The sequence below is a fragment of the Maylandia zebra genome, linkage group LG9 (genome assembly GCF_041146795.1).
Source record: "Maylandia zebra isolate NMK-2024a linkage group LG9, Mzebra_GT3a, whole genome shotgun sequence".
Classification (NCBI taxonomy): domain Eukaryota; kingdom Metazoa; phylum Chordata; class Actinopteri; order Cichliformes; family Cichlidae; genus Maylandia; species Maylandia zebra.
Genome location: NC_135175.1, coordinates 2,124,340 through 2,147,047, shown reverse-complemented (window position 1 = coordinate 2,147,047; position 22,708 = coordinate 2,124,340). Strand labels below are relative to the sequence as shown.

The 22,708-nt window shown below is 46.2% G+C and overlaps 1 protein-coding gene across 1 annotated transcript in view; it reads right to left on the bottom strand.

Moving 5' to 3' along the window:
• Positions 1–1,529: 1,529 nt before the first annotated feature.
• The window catches only part of snx7 (sorting nexin 7), a 33,046-nt gene continuing 11,867 nt past the window's right edge, over positions 1,530–22,708 (bottom strand). Inside the window, exons 2-9 of the mRNA XM_004572900.6 lie at positions 16,657–16,845; positions 14,871–14,981; positions 14,228–14,386; positions 13,935–14,133; positions 12,658–12,857; positions 11,950–12,036; positions 8,742–8,894; positions 1,530–3,008 (exon numbers count right to left, since the gene is read on the bottom strand). Of these exons, the coding sequence (XP_004572957.2) occupies positions 2,934–3,008; positions 8,742–8,894; positions 11,950–12,036; positions 12,658–12,857; positions 13,935–14,133; positions 14,228–14,386; positions 14,871–14,981; positions 16,657–16,845 (1,173 nt within the window). The 3' untranslated portion in view covers positions 1,530–2,933. The remainder of the gene's footprint in view (positions 3,009–8,741; positions 8,895–11,949; positions 12,037–12,657; positions 12,858–13,934; positions 14,134–14,227; positions 14,387–14,870; positions 14,982–16,656; positions 16,846–22,708) is intronic.

The following is a 22,708-nucleotide window of genomic DNA, read 5'->3' as shown; positions in this document are numbered from 1 at the left end:
ACAGGTGATCCAGGTGATTGATATACATATTTTTTGTCTGCTTATTTTATTGTTTTTGGGTTTTTTTGCCCTTTATCCCCGTCCCTCTTCCCCGCTGTTTTTCTTTCCCCCTTTCTTTCTCCCCTTTCTTTTCCCCAGTCAAATCTGTCCCGTATTTAGCAAATAAATCCGTTGGGCATCTTTCTTTGCCTTTAGACCATAGGTATCAAACTCTGGCCCGCGGGCCAAATTTGGCCCGCAGCCTAATTACATTTGGCCTGTGAAGCCATACCAAATTACTATCAGAGCAGGCCTACTGGTATTATACAGTATTAAGCTTTGCTTGTTCCATATTCAGTTTTCCAGCAAAACTTATTTGAGTCCATAAGAAAAGATTCATTCTTAAATCTGGAGGAAGTTTTTTTTCAATAAATATTAACGTTAGCCCGCGACTTTGTTCCAGTTTTGAAGTTTGGCCCACTGTGTATTTGAGTTTGACACCCCTGCTTTAGACAATAATTCTGATGGCAAAAGAGCCAAACGGGACAGGCAAAAAAAAAAAAAAAAATCTGATTTTAACGAGGATATTTTGGAACTGAAACTGAAACATACTCAGCACTTGTTGTGTCCACATACTATTGCATTTGTTCTGTAGATGCATTTACCAGATGCGCTAGAGGGCGCTAGTGAGTATGTTTTTGTCGTGGTGGTATTTTGGAAGAAGAAAAAAGAAAGAAAGGAGTTATCTCCGGTGATCCTCTGTTCCTACCTGCGTGTGTGTGTAATGCCTGCTGAACTAACACCACACAACAAGTGGCGACGAGAGTAGTGGTGATTAAGTTACGGCTCTGCTCTCTTTGCAACCCCCGGCTGTGTTCCTGGATTGTCCGGGCGAACCGAAAATTCCATTTGCTGCATGGAAAAAGTTGTTCGATAACTACTTGCTTGAGATCGGGGGCAATGACTTTGCTACGGAGAGGAAGAGGGCCCTGCTAATTCATCATGACATCGTCAGAGGAAGGGTGACAGAGATCTATACTATATTTAAAAAACTTCACAAGTCAGGAGCAGGAAGACATCAATCTTTGACTTTATCTGTACATCATCAGCACTCTCAGTGTTACATGTTTCCATTTAAACACAGGAAAGTCATTCATGTGCGATGCTGCTCCAGCCTGATGACACAGAAGTAGGCATCACCTCAGCTTGTGGCCTGCTCACAATGAAACAAACTTTGCTGACTGGTTTAATCTTCAATATGCTGCAACTCCAGCAATGTGAGATGAGAGCATGCAGGGAACTGAACCTGCACGTCTTCCCTCAGTGATACGGGCAGCATGTCTAAACTGAAATCACACACCGGATCGCGATGAACTGAATATTCACGCTGAAAATCTTTATTGATATGCATTTTAATTTGCTGAGAACAAAACTACTTAGGAGCACGCCCAGATGATGCAGGGACCATGCTGTCAATGGACGGTCCACCGACTGATGACCCAACAGAACTCCTGCTGCTGCTCTACACTCCAAAAAGAAGACAAACTCTGTAGCGTCACATCAGTCTTTATTGTCAGTATCTCAAATCGTGTTATTACATATTATTTTTCACAATGATAAAAGCAGTGAGCAGAAGGTCCACAGTATGAAACGGTGGGTGGAACAGCTGGAACGGGGCCGCTGTAGTGCAGATGAGTAAACTTGACTAAAGCTTCCAGACATCTCCAGCAGTGTTGTCTGCAGCTCACATGCATCTGATTCAACTTGCATCACACGTGAGGTTTGTTAATGAAATGTGAGACATTTGTTTGGTGCATAACTTTGGCAGAGAGCTGTCTCCCGACCTGCAGTCGAAGTTGGCAATGAGGACTCAGATTTTCAACTTTCAGTAGCTCGTCTTGATAAAAGTAGACGAGTTCATCGCAGCTGTGCTTTTATGTCTCTGGTTCACTATTGTTACCATTAGCATGGACACATGACTCAGACCATCACGTTTATAATCTCCAAAAGACTGACGCTTTATCATTATTATTATTTTAACACAGGGCTGTAAAACTGTAGTGCTATGTATGGATGTTTCCTGCAAACCCATCATTTCCTCATCTTAATGATTGATAGTAACAGGACAGAAGCAGGTGAGTAAAGACGGAGCCTGAAAACGGCTTTGCTTTTCAATTACTGACTGATTACGTTTCAGCTCACAGATCCTTTGGTCGCTTCAGTACGAGATGCCCGTCTGGCTTAAACACGCTGCTGCACACGTGCAGACAGCAGCAGCTGTGAGGAAACACGACTCTTTGGTGAATCTGCACAACAACGTCGGGCTGATGTAGCAAATACGACTGCCACAGGCTCATCATCACCATCATGAGCCGTGTGTCTGTTGTTGTCTACCATCACTTCTATACAATTCAGAACTTACTAAAACTACTGCATCACTAAAGACTAATAAACATCAGAATTTCATTATAAACTTTAAATATTAAAGTAGAAATCAGTATCAATGTACCATTTATTACAAATTAAACTTCAACTTTGTTGTTGTGGCAAAATCACTGAGCAGGATGTTCTGAGGCTCTACCTGATCGTCCCTGCTTTGTGTGAAAACGCCTCCTGCTGCCAAATCCACGAGTTACCCAAGGACACCTGAGGGCATCCTTGTCACCTGACACAGGAGCCAGCTGCTAGCTGTGGCCGCCACTGTAGGGAACATGCAGCACAACAACGACACAGAGAACCTGTGCCAATCACACGGTTGGTGCGTGTGTGTGTGGATTACAGTGCTGGTTTTAGTAATGTTGGAATGGTCAGACTGGGATTCAGCAGTTTGCTGTCAGAGGAGCAGAGACAGAAAGCAGTGGGCAGTGGTACATTCGTACATCTGAAGGTTTTGCTGGAGAGAGCGGTGTGTGTCATGTGGGGGTTGGGGGCGGGGGCGGCGTCGACTCCACATTTTAAGCAACGTCTTCCTGGCCTCCGCCGGCCTCTGCTCTCTGTGACACCAGGAACGACTCCCACACCGCCAGACACTGAAATAAAGACGGACAATGTTAATATTACTACGAGCAGCAGCCACGTGAACGCTGGGTGGAGAACGAAACTTTGTCTTCAGCGCACAGGGAGCGGCAGCTCGTACTCACGGTCCTTCCATCCACGAGGCCTTCAAAGTCAGCTTCATCATTGTTGGTGGAAAACTGACAAAAAGCGTGAACGTAGAAACTATGACTGACATATTCACTGTCACTTTGACATTAACTATAAAAATTGGTCGACGTGGATTTTTATTGTTTACATGTCATATTGTAAAACCACATAAATGTGTTTTTGTAAGCCCAGCGCACCACAGGAGGCAGAGATGGACAGAGGGACTGATCATCGAGTAATCACCGAGATAATCTTTAGTTATGTCCTTCAACATACTGAACACGGATTTAAGATATCGCATTTGACCTCTGACCTCAAGTCACACCTGCCTTTGTTTCAATTTGACCCCAGAGTGTGTCCCATCTTTAAACACAGTCAAGAGAGAGAAGAAATACTCAAGCTCGTCATCCATGACCTGCTCCTGCATCATGTTTGTGAAACCAAAGTAAACCTGTGTTGTTGGTTCTTGGCAGCCCCGTCACACCCAACAGTGTGATGAACGCCCTCATCATTTCGTGTGTGTGTGTGTGTGTGTGTGTGTGTGTGTGTGTGTGTGTGTGTGTGTGTGTGCATCACGGCAGCTATCAAAGAGGAGCTGGTCGGTAAAAAGAAAACATTAGGAGATGACTATTTCAGTGCTGCAGCGTTACACTCGTTAAAATGACGTTAACGCCAAAGCTGTATTAACGCGGCAAATCTCCGTTAACAAGTTACCGCGGATCGCCCCGTGCGTGGGGCTGCACGGCGTCAATGCTTAGCGGTTACCTCGTTGACACCGTGCAGCTAGCACTGCTAGTATTTTCACCAACAGCGCCATAAAGTGCAAAATGAAGAGTGTGTGAAACTGCGTGCTGTGTCCCAGACCGCGAAGTCTCCGCGGTCTGCCTCGAAACAAACTACTTACAAACTCCTACACCGTATTTTTCGGACTATAACCTCACACTAAAATCCTTTCATTTTCTCAAAAATCGACAGCGCGCCTTATGTATGAGTTCTGGTTGTGCTTGCTGACCGCGAACCGATTTTACGTGGAACACGGCGCTCAGCAATCTGTCAGAAATGTTTAGTACGACTTTGGTAAAATACGAAGTCGCACCGCTTGATGGATTGGAGCATTACAGCTGCAGTAGTCAGGGGGAGCCTCGCAGAGTGATACGTACTGTGCTTCAACGTAATATTACCGTACTGTGTGTGTATAAGGAGCACAAATGGCTCCTGTAAGAGACACGGTTTCAAACTCCAGGCTGTCGGCAGCAGAACCTTTGGGAACAGAGCAGCTGTGAAATCTTTGTTATTCTGCTCAGCGTCTGTTAGTTTACATTTGACTGCACAGTTGTGAGCTCTTTGTTATGCACAAAAATAACATTGTTTTCTTTTATTTCTGGAGAATTCTTATTTAATAAATGCTGATCATTTATTTCAGAGTAATTTTTTCATGCCTGTGTGACATCTGGATCACAGCTTTGACTAAGAACTCTTTGTTCTTACTTTATGGCTTTAAAAAAACATCGAGATATATATCGTATATCGCCATCCAGCTAAAAAACATCGAGATATGAATTTTAGGCCATATTGCCCAGCCCCCCCCCCTAAAAAAAGCAGTTACCTTGATAGCAAGAAGCCATGAAACCACACAGTGAAAATGCCAAGCACACACCATCACGAGCAGACACACTCAAACGCCCGTGTGAGGCGGACATAAAGTTTGTGCGAGGCAGAGTCAGAGCCTCGCGACAGCGCAGCACGCCGTCGCCTCAGACAAACGGCGTCATGACAACCAATCCTAACAGGCTGCTGCTGCTTTCTACTTCCACACACATCACCTTGTCCACGCGTGCACGCACACGTCGGGTATTCATAGCTTGTGGGGACATGTAATTGGCATGACGCTTTCCCTCGCCACTTACCCTTTAACCTAACCATAACCCAACTGTGACCCTGACACTAAAACCACATGTTGAGTCTGACGAATGGGACGAGAGGACGGTGCACAGTCAGAAACACGGCCCTGACTCAACTCTGACCTCATTAGGAAAGCCTGATCAGCTGACAGCTCTCCTCCACACTCATTGGTGCTCAGCAGGTGACCAGAATCAGGACGAACACACAGAGATGGGCAGGGTGTGTTGGTCCTGTCGTAGCACAAAAACATATAATTCTTTAAAACATAGACAGAGAAGTACCAGAACTCAGAGCGGGCTGGTATTCAGCTGGTGTCAGGAACAAACGTGGGGCCAGCTGGTGAGCCGTCATCACCCTGCTGCCCCCCTACTCACTCTCCACCTGCTCGCCAGCCTGTTCATCACCACTGGAAGCAGGAATTAGACATGTCCCTCAGTGTAATCCCACCTCCGCTGTGAACCACTTGTTACGCTTACCGAAGCCCTCGTACGTGCCCCGCAGACACTCGGCCACCTGCAGCTTCCTCACCAAAGCTCCTCTCTCACCTGTGTGCAACCTTTGACCTCTCTACTTAGTACAGTTCTGCCAGATTCTTCTCATTTCTCCCATCATGCATCCTGTCCAGATGCCTGGTGAGTGCAGAGAGAGAGGATGCCCAATAAGATAATCTACTTAGAAACCAAACTGTCATCTCAATATCTCCATGCGTTTGTTCATCAGGTCACATGGTCATCCCCTCCTTCACTGCGCACACTTCACCCAACTAATCGCTTGCACTTGCTCAATTTGTACTCCCACAGAAACCATGGATTCAGGGTGTTATTTTTTTTTAAATATTATATTTATGTATATACATTTTTTATGGCGATCTGTGCAGAGTACGTCTGGACATCCCGAAGTCAAAACGGGTCAAAGGGTAGCGGACAAGTAGAGGAAGACGACCGTCGTGCCAAACATAGCGATACAGAGTGACAGCAGCATCAGGAAGACGAGACGCTGCAGCAGTACCACAGGCTCAGACATGATATTTCTATTTACAGCAGCACTTCTCCAGCACACTGTTGCTATGAGGTAACCATAGAAATGGGCTCTGCCATCCACAATGAAGGCAGAGCTCATAACTGTGTATCACCATGACAGTCAGCGTATCAGTAATAAGACAATAACTTTAACTAGTTAGTCACATTCTTAGTGTGACTACGTAACTTCTTCTGACTCTGATGAACAGATCGTGAATGAACTTGTTCTGTTTGATATTCTCTTGCCTGTCCTGCATATGACTGAGTGGACTCGATGCATTAAGCTGGGCAGACACTGGGCGATTTTTTCAGTCACGTATTCAGCTTCTGCTCGAACTGCACGTTGTTAGGTCACGATGCAGGTCGCACACTATACGGCCCGATGCTCTGATGCGACCCGAGTGCTCACACTGTGCGTCCATAACATGAAGGTTATAACAGAAATCGCTCTGTCTTTCACACACACAGACACACCACCACCATCAACTTTGCTAAATTGCTAATGAAAAACATGATCAGGCAGCTGTGATTGAGCAGCATGTAAATCCAACTATTTTCACGGTTGTTGTGGTCGTGATAATTTTGTGATGCCACATCGAAAAGGCTCAGATGAGCTTTCCAAAGTTCTACAAGTTGTGCCTCCATCGCTTGTGTCCAGATCACACGCTGCACAGCCGTGCTGCGCCGTCCTTTTCGCTGATATTTGTGTTTGGGCGTGCGCAGTGTGAGAAGCTGCGGTGACACCCTCACGACGGTCGTGAGGATTTCAAACCACGACCAAGCGATTGATGATCGGGAGCTGGTCGTGAGGTGTTAATCGCTTCTCGTTACGCCGCGTATACTACACGACGCACGATGAAGGCCAAAATCGGGCCGATCGCCAAAACGGTCGCACGACTCAAAAAGCGGCTCAAAATCGCACAGTGTGAGCCCAGCTTTAAAGGATCACATCGACTGTTTTTGACCTGATGTAGCAACACCACCCCTTCTTTCCTTGATCTCTCCATCCTCACTCCTTTACTTCCATCTATTTCTGAGTCCTGCCTGCATCGCTCTTAGCTGCCATCAAATCCTCCCAGGTGGAGGTTTCTTATTAGACTCTTATAGCCTCTCTGGGCTCCAGACCAATAAATCATTCACAGCCCCCATGGCCACACTGGCCCACATATGCACCTGAATAACAATATGTGCACGCAGCCTCTGCTCAGATGTGCACCCCAGAGCACACGGTGTGCAAACACCAAGCTCTTTAAATGTCGCTGTGCAGAGTTTCACAAAGTCACGAATGAGCCAGTGAAACGATCCCAGCTCAGGAAGCTCAGGCCTGCCCACTTATCCCACTGCCACTCTGATTAGTGCGTGTCCACTGATGCCCTCACTCGGGCTATTCTCCCGCCCTGTAAAGAGTAGCTGTCATTACTTTCTCAACACCTCCCCGTGCTGCGGTTCAAGACAACACAAACGGCTCTCACACCGAACCAAACCGTGCCTCAGCTATTACACAGCGGAGCTTGTGCTTGCAGTGATGTAGCACTTCTGCTGAAGAGGCCTCTGATGTGGAATAAATATAGAAAACAAGGCCAATGAGACGTGTGAGCCAAAGAGGCAAACACTGTCCAAGACTGTGGACGCACTTTTTCTCTGCTCACTGTTTCTGAGTGCAAAACAACTTCCCATAACTTGGCTCCTCCCCTCTTGGATTACACCCACACAGAGACGCGCCTGTTTCACTCCTAGCTTAGAGTAGATGACAGGAGGCAGTTACAGCTCCTTTCACCTATCAGCTGCATTGCCTATGATAGGATCAGACATCAGGACTTTTTAAACAGAGACCTGATCCAGACTTGCTGGTTCCACTGGATTCTGAAAAAGGACTTTTGTCCAGGCTCTCACACACGTCAGCTCTCTATACTGGGCCTCCCAGTACTCGGGTCTACTTTCTTGTAAGGTGTAATAATCATAAAGCCAGGTCAGGTCCAGGTCTTATGTGTCTAACCTAACACTAAACAATGTGGGAGAATCCAGCCCGGTATCTGATCCAGGACCAGTACGGTCCGCTCAGCAGCACACACGGCGCTCTACAGCAGTAAGACCAGTCCAGCCTTTGTTCCACTGCTCAGTGGAGCCGAGAAGAATCCACAGAAGACGTGTTACATTGACGAGTGGGAGAAGTTTCATCTCCAAAGCTATGAAAGAGGTGGAGTCAGCGTTCTACCTGCAGGATGTGGCACCATGAAGTCAAAGAGCTGACGTAAGCACAGAGGGGACTGCAGGCAGAGCTGCTGCCCTCTGCTGGAGCACAGAGGAGCTGGGGGCGTGTCTGGGTGGAGGCTGCAGGGCTACAACCAACTGAGTGAGTGCTGTAAGAGCTTTCTGCTCCACCAGCGTCTCTGCTTCAGCCATCTGCAATAATATCTCCGTGCTCTTCACTCAGTTTACACAAGCATGCACTCAGTCAGCATGCACTCTTGGGCAAACACCACACACATTTTAATGACTCCAGATGTGAAAATGAATGGAAGTCTGTCATCAGTACAGTCAGAGTCATGTAGGTACAAATGGACTCTGAGCCTCAGCTGCTGAGCACACACTGCAACAGCAGCAGCTCAGGCTGCTCTCACACTCACCTGAACACACAACGCTCTTCGATACAAACCAAAGTCAGGTGCTGCGTCTAAGCTTCTCGCGTGAGCTCACCTTCTCGTAGTACTCCACGTTCTTCTCTGCAGCAGAGATGAAGGCTGATCTGAGGTCAGTCTTCATGCTGTGCTGCCAGCGGACCCAGTCTCCCTTCAGGCTGTTGTTGGCCTGCTCCATCCGATCTGCCAGGACATCCACCTCCTCCTGAAGCTGCCGCCAAACACACATTATGCTTATTGACATATTACTGTTCATTATGGAAGCACGACGCCCTGATGTATCCCTGTGCTCCTCCCACAGCACGCCTCTGTGCTAACACAACAGCACCTACTACACTTACCTATGCAGGTACATGTACTTGTACCTGTGTACGTGTGTGCTTGTATGCAATTGTGTGAAGCTGTTTATTCCACACCTATTTTCACCTGGCAAAGCGTTTACACACACACACACACACACACACACACACACACACACACACACACACGCACACACGCACACGCACGCACACACACGCACACACACACACGCACGCACGCACACACGCACACACGCACACACGCACACACACACCAGTGTAGAAGATGAAGCAGTTACAGCACAACTTCATGTCACTGTGAAATTATATTTAGGTGCGTTACTGTGGGAGCAGAGTGCATGCTGGGAGTTTTCCTGCCACAGACACTCACCTCTCAGTGAAGCACATGAAAGCCAGAGGTCAGTGTGTGCGCTTCACTTAGATAACAGTGCCCCCTCCTGGCCACAATACGTACACACACGTACACACACGTACACACACACACACACACACACACACACACACACACACACACACACACACACACACACACACACACACAGCCTGTGGAATACGTGACTCATAAAGTCGAGCATTTCTTCCCATCAAAGGTGACGTTCTAGAAGGAAGTTTAATGTCTGAGGAGCCTCTCGTCTTATTGGTCAGCGTAGTCAGCTGACACAGACTCACACACAGACTGCGTGCTGTGTCCAGCAGCTCAGTCACATGTGACTACAGATTCCACTAACCAATCAGATCCCTTCTCAGCGCTGCAGCTGTATGATGGGTTCAAACAGCAACGCTCCAAAGCTGTTAGTGGTTTTGGGTTCACAGTAGACAAATCAAGAGCATAACAGCATTCACTTTCAAAATAAAAGACCTAAAGGATGTGAGAGGTAAGGGCCTGCTTATGATAGCTGGATGCTCAAGCCTCTGTTTTGACCTCACTGCTTTCGCTGGTGCTGGTTGAGCAAATTATTAGTGGGTGCACAGGAGGTTCTGGTTTCCTTGGTGACGAAGAGCCAGCTCCTGCAGCATCCTGTGTGACTGAAGGGAGGTGAAGGAGCAGGCTGTTAGATCACATGTGGACCAGTCTGAGCTCATCACAACCTGCAGCTCTGGAGTTCCACTTCCACTGAGGCCATCAGTGGAAGTGGGTTAATGAATGTAAGAGCAATAACAACGTATAGTGAAAGCCCAACAACCCCACAGCAGGATGAGCCGCAGTTTAAAACAACCACAGTGTTTAAAGAGTCTCCTTCAATAAGCACATTCATAACTGCATTAAGTGATGCAGTGAGCTCGGCTGTATCGCAGCTGCTGCCCAGTCGCTCACAGCATTTGGCTGTCAGCTAACTAACTGATGAAATTTGGTCATAATGACGCAGGCTTTAGGTCAAATGTAAAGCAGCCACATGGAGGAAGCACAGCCAGTGGGTCAGCAGCTGTCAGGACCAGATGTGCTGACAGATGTGAAGATCAGTGCTGGACTCCTTCTGACGTCCTCTTTGATTGCCACGAAGAAACATTTAGAACAACACTTTCCCAGCATGCACAGACTGTTTTGTGCTTCCTGTTGAGAACAGCAAATGTTGGGAAGTTGAACAGCGTGATTAGACCTGATCTCAATGATCTGATCAAACCTTTCTCTCCAACGCACAACGCCAGTATGTCCACTACGATGCACTGTGTGAGTGTGTGTGTGTACACACACTCACACAGCATGTTTGTGTGGATGCTTATGTGGTTGTGCATGTCTACAACCAGGTGGCATGGTCGTAGACATGCTGAGCAGGTGCTGAGAACTGTGGGCCGCACTGAGAGACGATGTGCACTTTAAAGTGTGTACTTGGAGGTAACACTGCTACACAACACTGGCTGTTTGGAATTACATGGACACATTCTGCACATATGACTTGATTGTCTGAATTTGTGGGCGGTGCCAACTTTACGAGCAATCTGTCCTGCTCTCCGTCTTCCTCACCTTCATCGCCCATTACACCAGTAGACCCCAGCAGAGACAGAGGCAGCGTTTGTTACACTATGCTGTGAGCGAGACAGAGCAGAGAGCAACACAAGCACGACTGACAGCAGCCACAGAGACCTGCCGGGTCCACGCCCACAGAGCAGCGAGACCCGTTTCCCTCCCAGTAACGCCGCCACAGCACCTTGAAGCTGAATTTTTACCCAATTTTTACTCTTTAAGTGTGCGCGTGTGTGTATGTGTGTGTGGGTGGGGGGATATATGTGTATTGAGAGTGTGGGGACTGAGTTGGAGGGTGGGGTGGGCTGCTTTTAACTATGTAAAGCACTTTGTGCTACATTTTTTCTGTATGAAAAGTGCTTTATAAATAAAGATTGACTGATTGATTGATGTCTTCCTCTGACATTCACTTCTCATTAGTGCAGGTCTGTCATGGGCATTAGCGGGCTGATACACAGCAGAACCTGGAGGGCTGGATTAAATCAGAGCTCACACAAAGCACGAGTACAACGGTGGGGGAAGCACAGCTTCTTAATTAACATCTAACAGATGGGGCTGCATGTCGGCCTGATGAGGGGGACAGACACCTGCAGGTCTCACACACAGACAAAGATGCCTTTCTTCTCGGGTCTTTGCGTCCTGACATTACGAAGCGAAGCGTCATCTGAGAAGGAAGTTTGCTCCTGCCACGATCAGCTGTCAGTGCGCGGCAGGAAGTAATATCAGCAGCTTTTACTCACTCTGAGCTCGGCACAGACTTCCAGCCAAGCAGGGATATTTAGATAATCCTCCCAGGGAGCCCTCTCCTCCTTCCCAATATGAGGTGAGGGCGGCCCTGCGAGAGAGGCCCACTGCACACCTCACTTTATTACAGCTAATCTCAGAGATGACCGCAAACGCACGGCTGGCTCTGACAGGTGCAGGGGAGGAGGAAAGTGTGTGCGTGCTTTTTTATCAGCATGTGTGGATCAAATTAAACTTACTGCTTCCTGCTCCGCTTTCCTGGTCAGCAGAGCCTCGTTCTTGGCTTCAAACTCTGCCTGGATGTTGTCTCTCCGTCTCATCACAGCCTGCCACAAACCACCAGAGACCTGCTGTCAGCGCACACGCTGTGACGTTTTCACTCACACACTCAGGTGACACAAAGAATGTGACATTTGCAAATACACACATGGCATCACAGAGCAGCACTTTGTTCTTGTCTCCATATTCTCTGTCACACACCTGCTTTCCCAGAGCTGGATGAACAAGGTTAAGTTGTTAGGTTAAAGGTCACACTGCTGCATGCTCCACTTCCACAGTGATTCTCAGATGTTACCTGTGGAGTGGCTGAGTCACAGCCAGCATCTGCTCCACACACGGTGCTGTGTCTGCTCTGCTGTTAGTGGCAGGAGTGTCGCCTCCATGCTACATGCTAAGGCCCACTAACACTGCACTTTTAAAGAGAAACACAATGAGGAGAAGCTGCTGCTCAGGAGGTCGGACAGGTTGTCGGTTCAATGCCTGTCCCCCGAAGTCTGGATCACTGGTCCCAGACAGGGAACCCCGTGGTTCCCCCGAGCCCCTGAATGAGCGCACAGCGCTTCGAGTGTTCGGTGTTCAACTTTGACATCACACCTTGTCTTACTGCTGCTCTGCATCAAGCCCCACCTGCAGAGCACCATCACAGGTGAAGCGTGCTCATGCCTCACCTTGAGCGTTTCAGCGCAGAGGACATACTCGTGCAGGGCAGGGACCAGGACCTCAGACAGATGCTGGATGTGCTCTTCTGCTTCCTTGCTGCACTGCACCACACAGCTGGCCACGCCCTTCAACGGCTCCGTCAGCTCCTCCTCCAACTCCCCCCACCGGGTGTAGGTGGGGCTGTACTGCTTCAAGTCGTCCACATACTCTGGAAGCACAGGGGAAAACACAAAGACTCGTTTTCAGACCAGGAGGTGCTGTTAGCTACACAGAAGCAGGTCACAGGAAGCGTTGCAAAGAAGTAAAGGGTGAGACACTGTAGTATAACTTACCTCACTAACCCACTGACATCTGTTCATATAAGCACTTTTTCCCTCTAACGCACACGCTTACACTCAGACAGTAACTTGGGTTAGCGTGCTGCCCAAGGATATCTGGCAGACACACTGGAGCAGAATCATGAGGAAAACCCTCATGAAGTTAGTTTCTCATTGTGTGGTTAGAGGCACTGACAACGGTGGCCTGCAGGAGGTCATTTGTAGCTCTGGCACTGCTCGTCCTGCCACAGAGGAGCCCTGCAGATGGGACCAGATCACTACGCCAGTTTAATTGGCTTGATGCCATACTACTACTACTAACAATACATTTTATTTGAGGGCGCCTTTTTAAAACCCAAGGTCACCTTACAAAGAGAAAATGACATCAACAAAACAGTAGATTAAAATAGTTTCTAATAAATTAAAATACAAAAAACAAAACACGATTTGACAGCAAGTAAAATCTGTATTAAAGTGAGTAAACCGGTTCGAACAAGTACAAAGTGTCTGAACAGAGCATGAGAAATTGAGTTTTTCACTTGAACCGAAAACACGTATTACCCACAATTCACCTACACAGCTGATCAGTGATACCGTGGATACTGGTGACACTGTAACAGAGGAACAAGGTGTGGAACAATATGTGCACATGAATATGTTGTTTACAGAGATAATGTACCCTCAGTAAGAGGAACTCTCCTCCAAAGAAGACTCGTGTTGTCATGTGCAGTCATGGCTCAGCCATCTCTCCATCAGTGACCACAGAGACATCACTCATTGGGTCAACATGAGGGGAGGAGCTGTGCTGGGTTGTAAAGCAGCTTGCAGCTGTATGCAGGCTAAAGCAGCTTAAACTGTGTACACTATATGAGATGTACAGAGGGTGCCAGGAAGCATCTGAGTCTGACTCCTCTGATATGGAGGAATAAGAGCCATGTCCTTCTGGGAGGAGAGCCTGCAGCGGATACCTCTTTGTTCCTTGATGATCCTCTGGCTGACTTTGTCCATGCAGCACATCTTGTTACTGAAGTCGTCCACGTACTCCTGCATCACAGCGAACTCCTCAGGCCGGCTTCTGAGGCCTCGGACTGAGTTGGCCACTGCTCTCACCGTCTCCCCCATCCTGCTCAAGAAGCCCGGTCCCTGTTTCCTGTGAGGTGCCAGATCCTGGAGGGTCAAAATACCACGAGTCACAATTCAATTCATTCTAAAACCAGAAGTGTGTGTGTGTGGTGTGTGCATCCGTGCATCAGACACACACCTGTGCAGTGAGGAAGACTTGGAAGTGCTGGCTGTAGGACAGGATGGGATGCTCGGATGTCTTGTTGAGGAAGCGGTGCAGGGCTCTCCTCCTCGTCTCAATGAAGTCGTCGTTGAAGCGCTCCACCATGCCTTTCATAACAAACTTCTCTGGGAGGGGCTGGAGACAGAAACGAGAGAAGCATGAGAGACGGCGATATCAGACCGGGAGCTGTTCCACGTCGCCCCATTTTGTCCAGAAAAGTGCAGAAGAGGGCGAGATGCATTAGACTCCTCGTAGCAGTCTATTTTCATTGGTCAATTCTAGCAGAGCAGCTTTGCATGAGCAGCAGGTGGGTGGGGCTACACGCCTGAGGCGACCACATGAGAGATATCCTCTCTATGACAAACACACCTAAGAGTAGCTCTGTCCTGGCAGAGCAGTAAGCTAACCAACATACACATACAGAGCTGGAAATGAGGACGGTGGCTTTGCTTGAACTTCAGACCTCAACAATCTTTCATGTTCCAACAGCACAGAAAGCAAAGAAATGGTCCTGCAGCCTGTGACTGTGAATGAATGAACTGACGCATGCACATGCCTTGCAGTAGTGTGCAGCAGCCTGCAGCTGTGTAGAGCAGTGACCTGGTGAGCTGATACGTACGTGGACGATTAGTGTGGGGTGCTTTTCTTCTAGTTTGCTACGGAGCCACACAAAATCCTGGTAGCGTCGCCGTACCTCGTACTCACTGGAGTCAAAGTCACTCCGAGTGGTCTGTAGAGAGAGACATGAGTACAGACAGTATCTGTTAACACACACATATACAGACATTTACTGCTCAAAGCTTTTTGAACATGCCAATTCTTTACTGCAATTCAAGTTGTTCAAGTCCAACGAATTACTTGAAATGGTTCAAACATAAGTGGTGAACTGACAGAAGTTAAACAAAGGTCACCCAAAACTGAAAAATAATGTACATTTCAGAATTATACAAATTGGCCTTTTTCAGGGAACACAACTTGGGTTTAAATGTGTTCTGCAGCAATGGAGGCTGATCGAGCCTTGAAAGCTTCTGCTACTAATTCCTGGAGGAGGAAGTGTGATGGTCTGGGGCTGTTTGCTGGGTCGGTGACTTGTACAGAGTGAGAGGCTCCCTGAACCAAAACCACAGCGTTCTGCAGCACCATGCAGGACCCTCTGGTATGGACCTAGTTGGTCAGACGTTCATCCTACAGCAGGATAAAGACCCAAAACATAAATCCAAGCTGTGCCAGAACCACCTCAGGAAAGAAGAACAAGATGGTGAGCTTGAAAACATGGAGGTCCAGCACAGTCTGCAGACTTAAACCCCATCGAGGGGATTCCCATGATGCATTGAGTTTTTCCTTTCCAGTCACCTTTCTCGCTCACTATGTATTAACAGACTCTCTGCATTGAATCATATCTGTTATTAACCTCTGTCTCTCTTCCACAGCATGTCTTTATCCTGTCTTCCTTCTCTCACCCCAACCGGTTGCAGCAGATGGCCCCGCCCCTCCCTGAGCCTGGTTGTGCCGGAGGTTTCTTCCTGTTAAAAGGGAGTTTTTCCTTCCCACTGTTGCCAAAGTGCTTGCTCATAGGGGGTCATATGATTGTTGGGTTTTTCTCTGTACCTATGAAGCGCCTTGAGGCGACTTATGTTGTGATTTGGCGCTATATAAATAAAATTGAATTGAATTGAATCGAGCTGCTTTGGGATGAACTGGACATAAGAGTGAAAGCACAGCAGCCTACAAGGTCCACATTTATGGGAACTTCTGCACAGAAATGGGAGAAGATTTGATTTCTGTCGTAGAAAGAAGCCACGGCTGTGTTCAGCTGTTATATCTGCAAAGGTGTGACTTTGATGAGTCAAAAGCTTAGAATATAAACTGATTCCATGATTTCTTTTTGAACTCCAATTGCTTATTCATGCCATGCTTTCATTTCACAGTGCAATCAGACATCAAACTGCATCATAAAAACCACAGAGGTGGACAGTACTGTCACAGTAAGGATCTTTCTGTGGTCAACACTTTGAAAACACCCCACCCCTATAACGGTGTGGGCCACCCCTATAACTGTGTGGGCCACCCCTTTAACTGTGTGGGCCACCCCTTTAACTGTGTGGGCCACACCTTTAACTGTGTGGGCCACCCCTTTAACTGTGTGGGCCACACCTTTAACTGTGTGGGCCAACCCTATAACTGTGTGGGCCACCCCTTTAACGGTGTGGGCCACACTATGCCAACTCTTCAACTGTTTTCAGTCCCGCTCCCTCACATAGATAAAATGCAGCACCTGTGCAGTCTGCCTTTACAAACTGTTCACGCTACAGAGACTAAATGCTTTTAACGGCAGGAAGCATCCAAACAGCAGTAGTGTGTGTGAGACACAATGTGACCACGCTGATGTAGGACCACCACCTCACCCTGGTCACCACTCTGTACAAGATGAACGTCTCGATCGCCGTCACTTGGCTCTCTGGGTGGTCGACGGTGACGAAGATGTCCTTAGTGTTGGCATCCTCTTTGCCCTCATCATCGTCCTCCAGTCTGTACTGGTTGACCATGGAGCTGGGAGAGTTGGGCAAGGGGCTTCCATCTGGCAGGGAAGTATTCTGGAGCACAGAGAAAGTGCAAACACAGCCTCACTCACTTTATATGTCAACAACACATCAGTGTCAGCTGTGTGTGCACTCCTGTCAGTAAATGAATTCAGGAGAGATTTTCTCTTCACCAAAGCATCTGAAGTTTTTAACTGGTGAACATGTTTATGTTGAATGTTGTTATAGACGCAAGGCTTTGCTCGATGAAAGCCTTAATGAATGTTTGTAGAAAGTAAACAATTTATGCAGTTTCTGAAGAAACAGGGCTGTGCGATGTGACCAAAATCTCAGATCCTGATATAAACATTTCTCATCCCAATAACAAGGTAGATCACAAACCTGTGCTTTTTGTGTGAAATCAGTGAATCTCAGGAAACTCGACCTGTGTGCCGTGTTTTCAGCTGGGCGTCGTGTACCTGGAGTCGAGTCTGGAAACTTTGTATTTTTAGTTGTTTCTTTGTGAGTATTTATTACACGGCGTGCTGCGGGGAAAAGCCTGCTCCAACCTTTGAGTCTAAGGTTTACTTGCTCTTTCACGTGATTCTTGCGTAGGTGGTAGAAGAGGTTTGTGTTCGAGTCTGAGGTGGGGTCGGTTTGTGCCATCATTTGTACAACAGCACAGTTTTCTGGTCCGTGTCAGACTTTTCAGAACCAAACCATGTCCATGCTGCAGAGCGACCTGGTTCTGCCTCATCGTCGCTGCACATGCTGGTAGGGCTGTTCAATATAACGATATATATCTGATGACGATATGAAAACGTCTATTGTTTCATTTTACGCTATCATTTCTTTCGTGGTGTCGCAAAATAAACTGTTTACAGCAATATTTTTTTCATGGTTCTGATGGCCACTGTGGTGGCTATATTCATTTCTTAATGAGGATATGTATGATAAGTTGTGTGGATATTATACATGGTTGTGCTGAGGATGTGTCGGCCAGTTTCCACTGGAAATGCCTTTTGGTTAAACTGTCAGCAAAGAATTTGCACTGTTACATTTTTATATAACTTTAATGCACATAAAAACAGCTGCTTGTTTAAGTGAAAATACATTGATGTTGGGTTTTTTTGCACTAATAAAGTTGTGGAGTTGTAAAGTATTTTGTCTCGTGTCAATTATATCATCAGTTATATCGTTATCGCAAATTTTCAAATGTATATCGTGATAAATATTTTTGGTCATATCGCCCTGCTCTACTCAGCATAACCATGTATAATATCCACAAAACTGAAAAAGAGGTTAAACACACACAATACGGTAACATTATGTTGAAGCACAGTACGTATCACTCCGCGAGGCTCCGCCTACAATAGCCGTAATGTTCCGACAATCCATCAAGCGGTGCGGCGTCGTAGCTTAGCAAAGTCTTACTGAAACATTTGACAGATTTCCGAGCACCGTGCACATAAAATTTCGAGGTCAGTAAACACAACCAGAGTTCACACATAAGGCACACGGGATTATAAGGGGCTCTGTCGACTTTCAGAAAAGTCAAAGGTGCTTTGTTGTGTATCTGACGGACGAAAGCTAAACCAGTTCCACACCACTGAAGTTGCAGCATTTTTACAAACCAGTTCTGGTTCATCTGTTTCATCTGTTTCATTCAACGATCCCCTTTCGCCCTTCTCATTCTCCGTCGCCGCCATGCTTTTTCCGCCATGTGCGTATGAAAACAAAGGCACTGCACATGCGCGTTTTACCCATATTCTATTGACATACAGTGGGGCAAAAAAGTATTTAGTCAGCCACCGATTGTGCAAGTTCCCCCACTTAAAATGATGACAGAGGTCAGTAATTTGCACCAGAGGTACACTTCAACTGTGAGAGACAGAATGTGAAAAAAAAAATCCATGAATCCACATGGTAGGATTTGTAAAGAATTTATTCGTAAATCAGGGTGGAAAATAAGTATTTGGTCACCTCAAACAAGGAAAATCTCTGGCTCTCACAGACCTGTAACGTCTTCTGTAAGAAGCTTTTCTGTCCCCCACTCGTTACCTGTATGAATGGCACCTGTTTGAACTCATCATCTGTATAAAAGACAGCTGTCCACAGCCTCAAACAGTCAGACTCCAAACTCCGCCATGGCCAAGACCAAAGAGCTTTCGAAGGACACCAGGAAAAGTATTGTAGACCTGCACCAGACTGGGAAGAGTGAATCTACAATAGGCAAGCAGCTTGGTGTGAAAAAAATCAACTGTGGGAGCAATCATCAGAAAATGGAAGACATACAAGACCACTGATAATCTCCCTCGATCTGGGGCTCCACGCAAGATCTCATCCCGTGGGGTCAAAATGATCATGAGAACGGTGAGCAAAGATCCCAGAACCACACGGGGGGACCTGGTGAATGACCTGCAGAGAGCTGGGACCAAAGTAACAAAGGTCACCATCAGTAACACACTACAACGGCAGGGAATCAAATCCCGCAGTGCCAGACGTGTTCCGCTGCTGAAGCCAGTGCATGTCCAGGCCCGTCTGAAGTTTGCCAGAGAGCACATGGATGATACAGCAGAGGATTGGGAGAATGTCATGTGGTCAGATGAAACCAAAGTAGAACTTTTTGGTATAAACTCAACTCGTTGTGTTTGGAGGAAGAAGAATACTGAGTTGCATCCCAAGAACACCATACCTACTGTGAAGCATGGGGGTGGAAACATCATGCTATGGGGCTGTTTTTCTGCCAAGGGGACAGGACGACTGATCCGTGTTAAGGACAGAATGAATGGGGCCATGTATCGTGAGATTTTGAGCCAAAACCTCCTTCCATCAGTGAGAACTTTGAAGATGAAACGAGGCTGGGTCTTCCAACATGACAATGATCCAAAACACACCGCCCGGGCAACAAAGGAGTGGCTCCGTAAGATGCATTTGAAAGTCCTGGAGTGGCCTAGCCAGTCTCCAGACCTCAACCCCATAGAAAATCTGTGGCGGGAGTTGAAAGTCCGTGTTGCTCGGCGACAGCCCCAAAACATCACTGCTCTCGAGAAGATCTGCATGGAGGAATGGGCCAAAATACCAGCTACTGTGTGTGCAAACCTGGTAAAGACCTATAGTAAACGTTTGACCTCTGTTATTGCCAACAAAGGTTATGTTACAAAGTATTGAGTTGTATTTTTGTTATTGACCAAATACTTATTTTCCACCCTGATTTACCAATAAATTCTTTACAAATCCTACCATGTGGATTCATGGATTTTTTTTTCACATTCTGTCTCTCACAGTTGAAGTGTACCTCTGGTGCAAATTACTGACCTCTGTCATCATTTTAAGTGGGGGAACTTGCACAATCAGTGGCTGACTAAATACTTTTTTGCCCCACTGTATTTCATTTTCCTATCGTTGCCCAACATTGTACCGGTGTTACCGTGAACGGTATGATATGGCCCAGCCCTACAGCACGCCATGTAATAAATACAAAGACAATAGCGACCGTTACAACTTTTGCCTAAAAATGTATCGTTTCATGCATCGGTCAAAACACTCGACTATTACGTACGCATTTTTCGGACCATAAGGTGCACGGGATTATAAGGCACATTAAGCGAAACAAAGCAGTCAGATAAATCAAACTTTATTAAACTCATTCTTCTTGCTTCCTCCACTTCTGTACCATTGATTCCTTAATGTTGAATTCTCTGGCAGCTGCTCTATTCCCATGTTGTTGCAGTATATTAATGACTAACCTCGTATTGTGGATGGATTATCTCAGTTGTTCTCCTGACTGAAGTTTGGTCCGTTTACAGCATCCTGCCATGCGATTGCATTTGTCTCTAACTATCAGGAACCTTCACGTTAACTTTTATAAGTGGAAAAGTGTTAGTGTTCGTCCTCCAGCTTCACTGTTTATGTTATGCTAACATAGCTGTGTCGCTAGCGATCACGTAGCACATCATTATATACCAGCTAGCCCAACTTCAGTAACCCTACAAACGTCACTGCTGTTTAGTTTCCTGTCTTCATCTATGTTGGAAGTGATAGCAGAGCTGTACGTTTGAATTTTTTCAGAAATCTCTCAGTCAGAACATGCTATATCATGCTTCGGTAACTAGCGAAACTAGCGAGCTAACTTCCTGCTAACTTCCTGCTAACTTCTAACTCCGATATATGTAATACATTTTGTTTTCATGGATGCCTGGAAGTTAAACTTTATAGTTACACCTGGTAAAGCAGCAATGCTGATCGTTTTATTAAAGATGAATTTAGACAGTTTTTAACTCTCAGTGATGCTGCAGTGTTCGTTTGACCTGAAGTATACGGAGTTTAGGACCCAGATTACTCCCAGATTTAAGAGCATCTTAGTCCGACAAATACGACAATAACAATGGCCGCTTGCATGTTCTGCAAAAAAATGTGCTTTGTCGTGTATCTAACGGACAAACACCAAACCAGTTCCACATCACGGAAGTTGCACCATTTTTACAAACCAATTGTGGTTCATCAGTTTCACTCAACAATCGGCCATGTGCGTATGAAAACAAAGGCACTGCGCATGCGCGTTTTACTCATATTCTATCGCGATATTTCATTTTCCTATCGTTGCCTAACATTATAACGGTATTACCGTGAACGGTATAATATGGCCCAGCCCTAGTTGCAAAGCACCTCTTTTTAACTTCAGTGGATATTATACATGGTTATGCTCAGGATATGTCAGCCCATTTTTACTGGAAATGCCTTTTGGTTAAACTTTCAGCAAGGAATTTGCATTTACACTGTTAAATTTTTATAAAGCTTTAATGTACATAAAAACCAGCTTCTTGTTTACGTGAAAATAAATGGAAGGTTGTCTTTTTGCACTAGTAATGTTGTGGAGTTGTATTTTGTCTCGCATCAATTATATCGTCGGTTATATCGTTATCGCAAATTTTCAAATATATATCGTGATAAATATTTTTGGCCATATCGCCCTGCTCTAATCAGAACTAATTAAGTTGTGTAAAAAGACAGGATGAATCTGGAAGTGATCCAATCAGAAGTAACCTCGTTGTGCAGCAAAGTTAGAAACACGGTCCTGACAAACAGGACGGGGCTCCCATTGAGCTCCCCGACATGACAAAATGTCAAACTCGAGAGGAAGAGAAGGACAGACAAACTGTGGAGCACCTCTAACCAGTAAAAACACAAACTTTTACACTTTATATTTTTAGTCAACAACACAGTTTAACACGGAGCATGAAGCTGCCACACAGAGTTTATAGCTGCTGCTGATTTTCAACCTTTGTCCCTTGTTGGGCTTTTACATTCACAACACTCAGTTACATAAAACCATTATATACTACAATTACAAAACTACAAAGAAGCTGACACACAAGCTATCACAGTGTGTGTGTGTGTGCACATGTGTGGGGCTGTGCTCTGCCTCCAGCATCAGCTCATTTGGACAGTTGGTCAAATGAGCTGATGCTGCTTCTAAGTTCCCAGTGATCCACAGCTAAACCTAATAAAAAACATACGACTCAGGGCTCGCAAAATTTCAAGATCCCTGGTAGCCCTTCTGGCAGGCACTCTTCAGTTTTTGTTAGCCCAAAATAAATTAAAGTAGCCCAAATTAAAAATGTTTTGTTTCCTTTAAAATTAATCAAGAAATAGTTAAAACACAAATTACAACATTGTATAAAAATTACAATCATCAACTCAAATACTTGGTTCTAATTGAACAGAAACTTCTATGAACTTGTAAGAACTGTGCAGAACATGAATCAGTCTGTGTCAGATCCTGAATCTGACATTTCCACTGAAGTCACGGGTAAGAGGCAAGTGGAACCAAGATCGAGGCCATTTGCTTTTTGAAGTTTGCAAAGACTGCTAAATTGTCCCAAAGGTAGTTCACTCTGCAACATAGCACGCTGCTCTAAACAGCTTTTTCAGGACT